Source organism: Nematostella vectensis, chromosome 3 (assembly GCF_932526225.1).
Source record: "Nematostella vectensis chromosome 3, jaNemVect1.1, whole genome shotgun sequence".
NCBI classification, from domain to species: domain Eukaryota; kingdom Metazoa; phylum Cnidaria; class Anthozoa; order Actiniaria; family Edwardsiidae; genus Nematostella; species Nematostella vectensis.
In genome coordinates this window covers 16369549-16384403 of record NC_064036.1, presented here as the reverse complement: position 1 = coordinate 16384403, position 14855 = coordinate 16369549, and the positions used below count along the sequence as shown (strand labels likewise).

The 14855-nt window shown below is 40.5% G+C and overlaps 2 protein-coding genes across 2 annotated transcripts in view; one reads left to right on the top strand and one right to left on the bottom strand.

Annotated features, from left to right (window-relative positions):
- The window catches only part of LOC5507177, a 60706-nt gene that overhangs the window by 2397 nt on the left and 43454 nt on the right, over positions 1-14855 (bottom strand). Inside the window, exons 30-43 of the mRNA XM_032375697.2 lie at positions 14686-14829; positions 14238-14278; positions 13766-13886; positions 13369-13485; positions 12773-12903; positions 8979-9135; positions 6208-6417; positions 6041-6112; positions 5097-5353; positions 2317-2453; positions 2132-2245; positions 1737-1864; positions 1086-1168; positions 520-610 (exon numbers count right to left, since the gene is read on the bottom strand). Of these exons, the coding sequence (XP_032231588.2) occupies positions 520-610; positions 1086-1168; positions 1737-1864; positions 2132-2245; positions 2317-2453; positions 5097-5353; positions 6041-6112; positions 6208-6417; positions 8979-9135; positions 12773-12903; positions 13369-13485; positions 13766-13886; positions 14238-14278; positions 14686-14829 (1803 nt within the window). The remainder of the gene's footprint in view (positions 1-519; positions 611-1085; positions 1169-1736; positions 1865-2131; positions 2246-2316; positions 2454-5096; positions 5354-6040; positions 6113-6207; positions 6418-8978; positions 9136-12772; positions 12904-13368; positions 13486-13765; positions 13887-14237; positions 14279-14685; positions 14830-14855) is intronic.
- Positions 10038-11694, top strand: LOC116614564. Its single transcript, XM_032375698.2, has 3 exons — positions 10038-10168; positions 10392-10465; positions 11309-11694. Exons 1-3 carry the CDS (start codon positions 10110-10112, stop codon positions 11668-11670), a joined length of 495 nt encoding a protein of 164 aa, XP_032231589.1. The 5' UTR covers positions 10038-10109; the 3' UTR covers positions 11671-11694.

The following is a 14855-nucleotide window of genomic DNA, read 5'->3' as shown; positions in this document are numbered from 1 at the left end:
GTCTTCACGGCATGAATGGACAAACTTCCAGTAAAATGAAAAGGCCAATCGCTTTGTGCTGCTTTATGATTTGATGGAAATATTGCATTTACAAATAGCAGGTAGTACTTATCTTAACGAGACTTTTCTTTACACCCCTTGTTATTTATTCATTTGTTTGTTTATCCGATATAAATAACTGAAGCTTTGTATTTCTTGGCTATCGGTGCCGGCTCGTGATCTCATTGTTTTTCTTTTTGCCAAAATTTTCCTTTTCAATCTCTTCAGGATAATAAAACTCCGACTCAAAGAGCTCGTCCTCTCCCATTATCAATTTTAAGACCTGTTTTTTTATTTTGTTTTTATTTGGTGGCTTTGGTTTTTCGGTCGATTTTGTTTTAGCGAAATTCGCGCAACCGAACAAAGCAACACAAAAAAGCTCACAAAATGTCCCGCCCCGAATACGGAAAAAGACGCCATATAGTAAACCATCGTAGCCATATAATAAACGGGTGTAATTGATAGCTCAATGGTTATTACCTTCTTAAGGATATCACCAACTAAAACCATGGAAAGATCGCCATGGAGACACAGAGGAAGATCAAAGAAGAGATTGTTTAAATCTGTACCCCTGAAAATATATAATGCGTTACAAACGCAGAGAACACAACATCAACTACTTAGCCTACTGCTTATCAGCAGCAATAACAAAAAGAATCAACAAAAATCAATAATGATGATAATATGCAAAACTGAGACTAAAAGAAACAACTGATTGATTAGCTTTAGCTATTTTAGGGCAGCATTCTTGTAAAATGACTTAAATTATTAATAAAAAATATTAAGTTTTTTATTGAGATTGATCACTACTGTATCATTATCACTATCCTCGTCAATAGTCAACAACAAAAATCATGACGGAGGCAACAATCAACACCACAATCAACACCGTCACTAGCAGTTTGATTGATAGAAGTCAACAGTAATAGAAGTAAAGGTGTCAATAATCTAAATAAAAGGAGGCAAAAGGAGATGACTATCTTCATCCATATGCGTTGGTTGTACAAGATACACTGGTGACAACCTACTTCTAGTAATATACGTACTTATGCTTCATCCAGAGAAATTCGTAGAAATTCAGGACTCGATCTCTCAGCACTTGGCATGTATTCTCCTTTGTAAGGTAGCTCTGCGTTAATAAAGACAATGCATCATCAGGCCCGTACCTAGGATTTTTCTTAGGGGAGAGGGGGGGGATCCGAAAAAGTGGACTTGGATGGGGGATGGATTTTCTGGGGGAGCGGGGAAGGAAGTGAGTTTTCTGATAAAAACCTGACCACCCCCGAAAGAACAAAAAGAGATTATTTTATGCCTTTGCAGTATCTCCACGGGACGTTTATTGTCGGATTTGGCTACAAATAAAGTCTGACTTATGGATTAATAATATACCAGAGTGATCTAGCTTATACTTTATAGTGTTTTCTACAAATAGCACGTCTATTGAGAACCGAAAGTGGACTTTCGGCCGTTGTGGTGGGGTGCGTTCGCACCCCCTGCACCCCCTGGAAACGGGGCTTATTATATTTTGCTTAGCTGGCTGTTCACATATCATTTTGGTTTATTAATATTGCAAACCATATCACTTGATAGTGGCATCAATCTACCTGTTTTGTGTTGGAGTTATAAAATTGTAGGAGCTGTAATGTCGCTATCTTGTATTGTAAGCGTATCACCCCTGAACGAAAGTGGGGACTAACCGTGATCGATTGGAGTTTCTGCACATAGGCAATCTGTTTCATCTCCAAGTTAGATAGTGTGGAGGCGATGTTACCGAGGATAAAACCGAACAGCAGCTTCCCGCCGATCATCACAAAGGTCGCGTACACTATAGGAAAGAGAAATAAAAAAGGGCATTTGACACGTTTCGTAAACTACAAAAAGAGTGTGGGTTCTACTTCCCGAGGGTGTTAAGCCACTTTGTTTGCTTTATACACTGTGTTGAGAGGCTGCGAACGACTCAAGTACTTGAACGATTTTCCGGGATCTACAACTAGTATTTTTAAAGTGATCTTTTTCTGTTTGCCGTACTCCGTTCGAGTTGTTCGCATGTATTTGTTGTTCGTCACATGTCTAACTTCGTAATTTTGCTCACTCATTTCGTTGTTGTTGTCAGCGTGGATGTCTCCATAGCCAGTGGTGGTAACGGACGTTACGACCCAATACAGACATGAAATGTAGATTGTCAGGCCCGCTTTGCCTCGAAGCCCTATAGAAAGGGGACCCGCATTAGTAACATAGTCATGACGCCTTTCTCTTTGTGCACGATTCAAGGCTCACCGTGATCGTCAAGCCAATAACGTTCTTTAGGGTCGCACCAATTGCCGGGGCAGTCCATGAAGTACCAACCACACGCGAACATGTGAACAGTCAGAATCACGTACAAGACGAATTTAGTCATGCGCACGTAGAATACGCTACAAGGAAACATAACCAAAAGCATATTTAACTAATGAAACATGTAACGTGGGTATTTAGAGTTATATCTCGGTGATGAATCTTCATGCGCGCTCATTGGTCAATACAGGACAAATATTTAGTAAATAAACCCCTTCTGGCGGCTAGGATATCGGCGGATAATGTCCAAGGATGAGAAATGGTACGAAAAATAAACAGTTGGCCGAGAAGCGAAGCTTCGAGGGCAAATGTGAAATTTTGAGGACCATTTCTCATCCGCGGACATTATCCGCCGATATCAAAGTGAGCCAAAGAAGGGGTTTATTTATTTTATATCCCAGTGACTACACTGAAAATGCGAAAAGTGTCTTCTGCGCAAGCTGACGTGCACGCCAGTGCTGAAAAACGCAAGACTAGTTCCAGTACTGCGCGGTTAAACCAGCCTTTTTGTTTTGAAATGGCGGCTTTTTACCGGCAAACTGTCACATTTTGGCGAATGCTAAGAAAACTTGACCAAACCTAAGGCTATAATTATCTTTATGACTCCCTCATTATTACACAAATCTGTCATTTTTTGTACAGTATGGTTTTAATGCTGTACAGTTAGTCAAATCAGCGAATGAAGTCAGCCTTTCGTACCTTTTCTCGAACGATTCAACACTACGATTGTGCTTGTTTTCGCCAGAGCACGCGCATGCGCATACGTTATTCAGCACTGTCGGCGTGCACTGGAATGACGAAACGAGCGCGAGCTGTTATTTTTGCCATTAGATAGATAGATGCCCTTTTTAATGAGGGATTCACTTAATATCACAATGATAATGTACGCATGGCCCTCAACAGAAAAAAAATAAATAAAAGCTATTTACAAATCTGTTTACAGCAAAATCTTTGACGAAACTATTTACAATAACAATCCTTTTCTGATTTATAAACTGATTTACAGAGTTGTGATGTATTCTCTTAGTTTTGCGGAGAAGGCGGTGATTGACTTGGCTTCTTTGATTTCTAGTGACAATGCATTCCACCTTTTAGCTGCTACAAACTTAAAGCTGTTTTTTGCTAATGTAGTCCGAGCCTTTGGTGGAAGTACTAAGTTATGGTTTGCTGCATTTTTAGTGTTCTTGTTATGCACATCACTACACTTAACGAACATATCTCTGATAAAGCATGGGGTCATATTATTCGCAAATTCATAAAAATCCATGCAACATTTTTTTCATTAGAACAAAAATTACCAGCTCAAAACTTGCATTTAACTGATGGATTTACACCTAGACTGTTTTCTTATTGTCTTGCTGAGAGCTGGAATAGAATTTGGAGGTGAGAAATTGAAGCAAAAGTTATCAATTTTGAAACGTCTTCTGCGCGCTCGCTGACGTGCACAAGAATCTCGCCGCGAGCGCGCGCTGTTGTGAAGTTATTTGTTATTGCTTTTTCCTTCACGTCTCAGGATAAATTCTATAAAATTATATTGATGACAATTCTATAAAAGAAATCAAACTTTCTTTCTGTGCCTAGTTTTGAAAACCTTGGTGTTTGTTTGAGGAGTTATTGAGCAGACGAAAATCGAGTTTTGATTGCACAAAAATGTTCACAGGACAGATATCACTTTGGCTGGACGTTATCGCCTGATAATTGTCCTGTGAAAATGTGCACGTGACCCGTATTGACCAATAAGCGCGCGTGAAACTTCATCAGGAAAATTTTGGTATCCTTAGCGGCACCAGAAAACACTAGACGTCCACCAAAGAAGCCGTGAACGTATGAGGTAGTAGAAGGTAATAAGGTAATAGATTGCAAATGGTTTTTGCTTGTTGTTATTAATTTTCAAACTCTACTTTTAACGGCCCCATTCCAATTTCTACTTCAGATCTCAGCCCCCCCCCCAAAAAAAAAAGAAAGAAACAGTCTGGGTTAATCCATCACTTCAAATGCAAGTTTTGGCTGGTAGTTTTTGTTCAGATGAACAGGGTGTTGTATGGATTTGGACTGGAAGTTGAGGCTGCATTGGCAGTTGAATAAAAGTATCATACAGTATGGTATGTAGTTCCGTATCACTCAGCATTTTTTTATCTTTTTGCCTCGAATATTGTAGATTTGAACAATCGAAAACAATATAAATGATACAAAACTATTAACTTTGCCTGAGATATAAATCCAGCTTATTTCATCTAATGGTTTGTTTAGAAAGTATCGTTATTTCGAAGCGGTTTTCATTATTTTTACTAAAATGAGCGGCGTTTACTGCACAGTGAACTGAGCCGCGTCACGAACGTCAGATAAAAACAATAACTCTTGGTTTGATGCTATATTTTCGATTTACATTGTTTTTATTTTTTCGTGCTTCTCGGAGGTCGTGGTTATAGTTCCGTATCACACTCCCCCATTGTGTTTTTGGTTTGACTGCAGAAATAAAGCCGCGAAAATTAATTTTTATACATCCCTTTCTCAATTAATCATTTCATTCTCAATTATGTCATATCTTAACGGTTTTTATTATGTGGGCATTTAATTTCAGTCATTCAGCTGAATAAATAACTTTATTTTAAAGACAACATCCCTGTCGAGGTGGCCACATCTCAGGATAATACAGGCAGAGAGAAACGTGACATTCGATTTCCTCCTTATTCAAATAGACGTAAAATTCACAGACATCTTACTTGATGTTAAGTTTGTAGCCGTATTCCTCGAAGAACTGCGAGAGGCGACGGATTCGGAGGAGATGGGTCAACCTCAAGTAGGACATCACTTCGAGCATGTTCCGGCCGGGTGCTGCAAGGGCGAAGATCTCGAATGGGAAGGAAGCCACCAAGTCAAAGACGAAGCCACTTTTCACGTAATGTATTGCAATGCGGCGCTGGTCAGTCTCAAGTTCACCAGTAGGCAGACGGTAAGCCATATTAAACCTGAAGAATATCTGGGAAAGTAATTTGAGATTTATTAAAGATGGCCACCTCTCAGACATCATAAAAACAAGAATCGAATAAGTGTAATCAGATTAAGATTTGGCGCATGCCACACCCCATAGGGCGCTTGCCACACCCCATGCAATTTATGGCCAAGGCTTGAAGACTGAAGGACTTGAAGACTGAAGTGTGCTCTAGACGATAGCTATGAAATTCAGAATCCTGGAAATTAGTTTGTTTTTAGTCCTCTTTAGCTTTAGAAATATTTTCCGGCCACACCTAATGCACTATCTCTGAGGGGTAAGAATTGCTACTGATCACACCATACATGCTATATCTTAGGGTTTAGATTGATTTTTGCAACAAAACTTGTCAATGTTGCGCGTATTACCACAATGAGCAAACTTGTAGCAAAATGACGTCAACACATCTCAAACCACATCCCATGCATGTGATTGGTTGAAAGCGAGACAAGCCGGAGGATTTTGTTGCTGATTTTGTCGTATTACCATACCTTAAGATATCAAGGAAATAGCGGATGCGAGCAAAGGTAGTCATTAAAAAAGACGTCCGACTGAGTCCGTTTGTCGAGTTCGGTAGTTATCCTGCTAAGTTTTGAGACTTCAATTTGGGGTGATCCCGTGGTAACGACAACGGCGTTAATAGTAAAGTAAATTTTGTCTAATTACTCAAATTACCTCAACGTAGAAAGACAATTCACAAAAGTATTGGAAGAAGAAGAAGTAGATGCCGTGCTCTTGGAAGGCAACCTAAAAAATCAAATCAAAGGGCTCTATGTGTCAACTTTCTTTTGTTAAATACGTACCAAGGGAAGGGGAATTCATCTACAAATTGCTTCACTCACACAGAACGTTATGGTGATACTGGTCAGAAAAATGAGGGCGCAGTTGAGGAATCTGATGAAGTGCAACTTGCTCTCCGGTTCGATCACGAACTCGCTAAGCTTCTTCCACAGGAAGTTCAAGATGGACGTGCAAAAGTTAGGTGGACTGGGGCCTTGCTCCTCAACCTCGACATCAACGATGACGTCATCATCCCCAACGGCTTCAGCCGCCTACACGTGACAAGAGATTGTGAGATGGAGAAAAAGAATACATAATCTTTTTTTTCTGATTAACAGCGTGGGTTAAAACGTTAGTAATTGTCACAAGAAGTAAGCCTTTTACCATGTGACGATAAACAAATGTGCTAAAATATACACTTTTAATATAAAAAAAAACGCTGGGCAAACAAGTTTACGATTGTGATAAGCCCGCTATTTTGCAGCTGGGGCGTGATTCAATATGGTATAACGAAAACTAACATATAACAGTGCTATCAGCGTAGCCCCTCAGTAAGTAGTTACGAGAAAAGTGTGTGCTTGTTTCGTCTCCCCAGGGAGGCTGTTCCAGGGCATGACACTGCTATATCGAAAGCTAGCTCTTAAGAAGTTCGTCCTCGGCTTTGTAAGTGCTAGATGTGTATCACAGTCTCTTGCCCTAGTAAAGTGATCTTTTAGGTAGGGCGCTGATTTTTCGTGTAAAACTTCAAACATAAATAAAGTTGAGTTTGTTTGTCTTCGCTGACAGCAGCACCAAGGGCAACACCCTGGTTCCAGAGCCTCGTGCGTCTCTCTGTTTAGTGGCCAGCGAGGGCCACTGAATAGAGAGACGCTCGAGGCTCTGGGACCAGGGTATAAGGGCAAGGACACTATTAAAGGCCTACTCCGGGTTCTATAGTTGCAATTTGATTGGGCGACTCTCGGCAACTATAGACGACTATAGTCAAAAGCCAAGGCTACAAGGCGCGATTTTGAGAAAATGAATTCCCAATTCCAAGTAAGTAAGTGTGTTAGTAAGTATACAAAATGGACTCTTACAAACCTTTACCTTTTTCAATTCCAAGCCATGAACATTAGACACATATGTGATAACTTTAAGTACTTGTGCAAAACATATCGCTTATTTCATAAAATCAACTTCACCGATTTTTGCATGTAATTCTTTTTTGCTGAATTTCAACGCAAGCGTGGGGAATCGTACTCAATTCAATACAATATAATGAACTTTATTTTACGAGGTTTGCATATAAACCTATTACATTTTTTTTAATATATGGCCCTCAGTACCTATTATGACAATAATGCAAAAAAAAAAAACTATAATGGTAGACAACTACGGAACAAAGGGTAAATGTAAAAATTTAACCTATACAAGACACTTATACTAAACCTTGGTAAAGTATCTAAAAACTAACTACAAAAACAGGTAGACGTCAACATGGAAACAACTACAAACAGACAAACATTAACATGCGGTAACAATTAACATGAGATATGGATATCCGGTTTTAGGAAAAGTAGCAGCGCAGTCGATTTAAAAACGGCATGCATGGCAAAAAAGCTGTTTTAAGTGCGATACCGAGTTAAGGTGACACTGAAAAACGTCACGGACTTTTTTCTTAGCAAGACTTGTAACATTCGGTAGTTGATTGGTATTTGAAATAGGGGAGAAAGCAAGCTTTTTAAAGCTTGCTTTAAAAAAAGGAAAACGAAAAGTTGCGTTAGGCACCATCAGTCCTGGGCTGAGGGAGCAACAACAACAACAACAACAACAACAACAACAACAACAACAACAACAACAACAACAACAACAATCATAATAATAATAATCATAATATATTTACAACTAAGAAACTATAGAAAAATCTGTTATAAAAAAAAATGAATTACAATCAAATAATGTAGATACCGGTAAAAAAACTATAATAGTAATTATAAAAAAAAACTATATATATAATAACTCATAATGATCAATTAGGAGAGTCCAGCCAATCCTTTATCGATCTCTGGATCTCGATCGTTCATGCTTCTCACTTGCCTCCTTACTGCCCTCGAACCTCTAAGGCATACAAGGGCTCCTCTAAGAAGTGCGAAGCTGACCTTAGTGCGAATCCATGAAATTGTCGTGGCGTAGACCTCGCCCTTCTTCGAGACCAAGAGTTCTGCCAGCCTGAAGTGGTATCGGCTGCACTCCTCACCCATGCCACCCGCGGTGCTGAAGACAAGAGGGGTGAACGTCCCTTGCTCTACTTCCATAACCCTTGACGCAGATTTCCGTTTTTCCTCATTTTCATGTTGCCTATACAGCTGGTTCAGAGTCAGGTTCTTATAGAGTCCGCATGGGGGTGACACACTTTTATATCAAAATTGCCATTGTAGTAACGTATTGCGGTAGTAATGTATTGCGGCAGCTTCCGTTAGGAAAGGAGCAATACGGCGTAGTAAGGATTCACGCTTCAGAAGCTCCAGTTTAAATTTTTGAATACTTTGTGCATATTCTAATTTGGCTTTGTTGTAAGACTTTACTGGCGACTTTTTACATGCAATGACAGCCATACGAAGTGAAAAAATCTGTTTGTGTTTACTTATCAGACCAAATAGAAGTGTGCCTTCTCAGAACCGCCTTCTGTTTTTTCTTTGTCTCGCAGCCATGCCCCTACAGATAGGGTGGGGGGGAAGGGGGGAATGTCAATGTCCAACCCCTGCTACGGCCCTGGGGTTCATTTCTCGAAACACCCGAGAAACGCCCGTTATCATACTGCGATATCATACTACGATATCATACCAATTCTTACCGGTTCATTTTTGTCAATTTCAGCTACGCGTTCCTGAATCCTCAGCTCGTTCTCCTCAGCAATGCGAATCATCTCCTCCTTGATCTCCGGATAGTGGGATAACACGCCCGTCATGTCTTCCTTCATTAGCAAGTACACGTCACAGTTCGTCCGGGTTCTATAAGGGATCAATATATGCACCGTTATTGCCACACTGATGATGCTGACGATTAAGGTAGTGATGATGATGATGAAGATGAAATGATCATCAAGATGGTAATGGTGATGATAATGATTGAGATGGTGACGACGATGATGATGATGATGATAATATGATGATAATGGTGATGATGATGATGATGATAATGATGATGATGATGATGATGATGATGATGATGATGATAATATGATGATCTTGTTGTTGGCAGTAGTAGTTTTAGTTGTAGTGTATGTTTTGCGGTGCTCTAAGGCTTGGCATCGGAATAAAATGGTCGTTTTTGAAGGTCTTATATCACGTGAATCTTCAATCGGAAGAACACGCCAACAAGCACACGCAGGTTACTTTACAAGTTACAAAAATTATGGTGTGAGAAAACTCAGGCAACTAGCGGGCTTATGTGTGTATCTTTACTCAAACTAACATTTCTCGAAAAATATTTTGATTGACTTGACAAGAAGGAATTTAATCTGCTCAATGATCGAATTTGTCAAGACCAATGTGTAAGACTCTCTCGCATGCAAAACGGGGTGTTCGAAAAGAACAGTTGGTGACACCCGTACTCATGGTCACACCCTAACACCCCACACAAGCCCCCGTACTCATCCCAAAACCAGAACAACGCACAAGCCGAATTATTGGGTTACCTGTATGTAATTGCTAACACTAATATGTAATTCACTGTCTTTTTATCAATCTCTATCAGAAGTAAACAGCGCGAGATTGATGCAATTAGCGTTGGCAAGACTCCTCGTTCAGCAGTCACGCAACACGAAGCGTCACGAGAGGGCCACGGATGACATTACTGATGACATTATGTGCCCTCTAAATAATAGGAACTGAACGACAGTGTCAGGGTTCAAGAAAAAACGCGTGTAAAAACGCCAGAGAACTTGCCATAGAATGCTAACAATGTCAGCCAACATACTACAAAGATGAAATTGCATTATACACACATCTTCCGTCGGCGTCAAACAAGGGCTAGAAAAGACGAGTAAGTCGTAAAATCACTAAATGTATGCCCCTTAAATTATTTCGCATAAAGCAACGTGTAACTTGATAAATACAGGGTCAAATACAACAGTGTTTGTTGAGGCAGGTTTTTTAAGGAAATTCACAACGTTTTCTGTACGTATCAGAAAAAAACGTTCCTTTCTACCGCAACTTCTGGGTAAACAATTGACGGTCGAACAACCCTTTCAATGTCTCCTTTGTAGGATGGTGACCGGTGTTATTTCCTTCTCTACCGACGGCACATCTTTTCTCATATTGTTGCTATTAATAACACCAGGTAAGTTTAGTTCTGTGGAACTCTGTGCAAGTACATGAATCATTGGCCGTTTTTTTTATCTCTGAACAAAACCTCGCTGCCTGCACTTCAATTTAAAAAGATAAGCTTTCGCTTCTTGTGTCTCGATAAAAGTTGCTTGTGAAATTCTGAAGGCTCCTGGTATATTCTGCTTTGAGATACAAACAAGATAAGGTAAACAATAGACCTTGAACCGCTAAGGGAGACAAAAGAAATACCTAGTGAGTATTTGGGGGTCGACCCTGGGTACCAGTGGCTCAAGCTCTTTTACTGCCACACTTTAACCAGGGTATTTGAGGTTCAGGTGGATATCCCTGTTTTCCAGGCTGGTAAAATAATGTAGAGATATCATCTGCTGTGGTGGCAAAATATTTAAACTATAAAACAACCTTCAATAATCTTACAGCAAAAGAACATAGAAATTATTTTCTTAAAAACAAGATAAAAGCTATAAAAAAGAGTGCAGATCTGGGTAGCGTATGTAGAATACTTATTTTTCGTATTAAGTTTTCAGAAAAGATACAGTCTCCCTCAATGGGATGAATTGTTGTCTAATCACATAACTTTTGGTTCCATTTCACTGCATGCAAAAGAGGCCTGGTCCGACCAAATCCTATGAATATACGGTAGACTGAGCGCGAGACGAAGGGGGGGGGGAGGGTAGGGGCTTACTGCTAGGATCATTATTTTCAATCTGGTTATCAAGAAGCAGCATCTGGTTGCCAGGGTACACATTGCAGGGGAGAGGATTTCTCACTCTGCGCCCTTCAGGACACATTGGTTTGTTTTTAAAATATATTGACGATTGTTTCTTTCCATCCATAGCGGCTTCAATCACATGCTACGATTGCACATCCCAGACTTCGGAAATGACATCCTGCCACGCTCGCGCTGTTAACTGTTCTAGGTATCACAACGCTTGTCACGTAATATACATGGTCCTGTCATACCCAGGTTTCTCGGCCAAGTTCTATATGAAGAAGTGTAGTTATGCCGAGACCTGTGTAGACGAATGTAGACTGCAGAACGCTACGCAAAATGGCGCTGTTAACAAGTGTCACGTAGCATGTTGCGTGACAGACTTGTGTAACGCAAGTTTCGATTTCGAGCAAAAAGCTGCCGCCAGGAGCCTTTGGCCTTCTATCATGTTAATTGGCTTGACTCTACTAGTTGTGATTTTACAGTGAAATCGCTATCAAATGTAACTCGAATGTGTGACGATTTCTCTTTTCTCGCCTCAACTCACTTCAAAGGCTGTTCATACGGCTGTAAATTAATAATTGCACATAACGAAGAAGGATATGTGTATGGTGATTGAAAATCAATATATATTGTCCTCTTCTTTTACCATCTGGCCAAAAAAGCCAACATTGCTGGCCAAAATAGGCAACATTGATGGCCAAAACAGCCAACATTGCTGGCCAAAATAGGCAACATTGCTGGCCAAAATAGGCAACATTTATGGCCAAAACAGCCAACATTGCTGGCCAAAACAGCCAACATTGCTGGCCAAAACAGCCAACATTGCTGGCCAAAACAGCCAACATTGCTGGCCAAAATAGGCAACATTTATGGCCAAAACAGCCAACATTGCTGGCCAAAACAGCCAACATTGATGGCCAAAACAGCCAACATTGCTGGCCGAAATAGGCAACATTGATGGCCAAAACAGTCAACATTGCTGGCCAAAATAGGCAACAATGATGGCCAAAACAGCCAACATTGCTGGCCAAAACAGCCAACATTGATGGCCAAAACAGCCAACATTGCTGGCCAAAACAGCCAACATTGCTGGCCAAAATAGGCAACATTGATGGCCAAAACAGCCAACATTGCTGGCCAAAACAGACAACATTGCTGGCCAAAATAGGCAACATTGATGGCCAAAACAGCCAACATTTCTGGCCAAAACAGCCAACATTTCTGGCCAAAACAGCCAACATTGCTGGCCAAAACAGCCAACATTGCTGGCCAAAATAGGCAACATTGATGGCCAAAACAGCCAACATTGCTGGCCAAAGCAGTTAAAATTGCTGGGCAAAATAGTCAACAAAAGCAAATCTGTTTTTGTTCGTACATGTTGGGAGGTGTTTCTTTGTTGATCAACCGGGCAAAGTAATGCCAGCAATGCTGGCTGATGTTGGCGCTGTTTTAAAGGGGCTTAAAATTGTGAATCGCGCTTCGAATAAGACCGAAACAGGCCTAACTATACAAAGTGTGTAGATCAGGACTCTGTGTTGAATGTGGTATTAGGAAATCTGAGTGTGGAGTCCAAATCAAAGATCATACCTGATACTAGTGGTGCGCGGAGTGTTGAACAATACGCTGACTTCACCAAAAAAGCTTCCCGGGCCTAGGACCGCTAGCGCGTTACCATCTCTGTCAAGAACTTCCACATCACCCTTCTGAATAAAGTACATCTGCAGAAGTAATAATCAATCAATGCCCTGGCTTAGAGAGAGATGGTGAATAGAGTGCTTGCCAATTATTTCAATTTTCTTGCTACCAAGTAGGAAGGGTGCGGGTGGGTGGGTGGGGATGGGTTTTGTGCTACTAATAGTAGGGGGTGTAGACGGTTGCCTGGTACCAGGTAGGAAGGGGTGTAGATGGGTTCCCTGGTACCAGGTAGGAAGGGGTGTAGATGGGTTCCCTGGTCTCTGCTATCAGGTAGGAGTGGGTTGAGTAGGGTTTGAAAGGTGGATGCACAGCAGTTAGGGATCAAGTAGAAGGGGGAATGGAGAATGAAGGGTGAAGGAAAGGGAAGTCACCAGAACCCTATAAGATTCTTTACAAGGTTCTGTTGACTTGTGACCCTTTGAGATGACACCCTCATTAAATGTTTGTTTCTGTAATAAATCTTTAAATTATCTCTCCCTAACCCTCACCTCGTGGCCGATCTCGCCCTGACGCACAATGTACTCTTTGGCTAAGAAGTAAATAGGTCGCATGTACATCGACAGCAACTTGAGGAAACCATGCTCCTTGCCTTTGAATAGCGGCACCTGCGCAAATACCATGCGCCAAGTTAGATATCATATTATACACTCGAGGTGTTTACTCCGTAGGCCAAACCCTAACTTCCATAACTGTACATTGAATATCATAACCCGCAACTAAATGTCCATACGCACACATAATAATGTCTGAAAAGGCACAGTAGGCGCATTTACAGTAAAAAGTCGTACGTTCTTTCATTTAATGCACACATCGAGGAGATTATAGCACTTAAAGGTAAATTAATATTATAATATTTCCACGAGGAAAAGACATAAGCTAAAATACCTTTTCGATTACTTCATGGTACAGCGATGACGTAATATCGGCGTGCATCGCGAGTGGTATGCCTTGGAAAAGTGAGCTCTCGTCAACGCCTCGATTCCTTTCCCACATGTAAGCATAGTGTCTAAAAACAGCGGAAAAAGTTGTTTAAACCTTTTATAAAGGGAAAGACCAAAAGTTAGATTTAGTAGTTTACAATGGAAAAGTCCAAATCAACTCGATCCGAGTTCGATTTTCGTTGAAGTTCGACCTAATTTTTGAGTTTTTAGATATTTGACTAGAGGAAAATCACATGAACATAAAAGGTGATAGAATAGCGATAGCTATAGTAATGACGATAGAGATGGTTTGAGAGTAAGTAATTGTGGTGTTATCGTTGTCAAATATCACAATAAAGAGAAATAATCATGATGAATTTCTGATTTTTATTTATTCTGATAACATTAATATCATCATCGTTGTCAAATCCCATTACCGTGTGATGCGTTCAGCAACATCCTTTGGAACTTTTTCTTCCTGTCAAGACAAAATGGAGGAACAGGTATGGTAAAGAATTGCATAAAACAACTACGCACCGGATCTTTTTGGGGTGTTATTTGGAATAAGAAAGGCTATCTAAAGTCCGTACAAGCTTTCAGGATTGATAAATTCAGTCGATACTTTGTATTTTCTTATATAAAATAATATCCTTCGTATAAATAGCAAGGTGAAAATTAGGGGAACAAAAAGGCATGAAAGACGCGGGTCGAGTAATTTGTGACGTAGATCGAGATGCTCCAGTAGATCAGGAGTCTCCGCTTCACGTCTTCTTAGTTGTTCCTGAAGATCGTTGTGTGGTTAAAACCTTCCCGTCACCTGATGGTCAACTAATTATTCAACTTCACGAATAATACAACAAACATTTTGTAGGCTGTTAAGCTTACGTCTAAGAAGTGCCCAATTGTAGTCAGTCTCTCCTGGAAGCGAGCTCTCTGTGCATCTGCGTTAGCCAGACCAGCGGCTACACTAGCCACGATGTACCCGTAGAACACGATGCCGAAAATCATGAACACAAACGAGTATGCCATCTGTCAATCAAAGATGTGCCAATCAA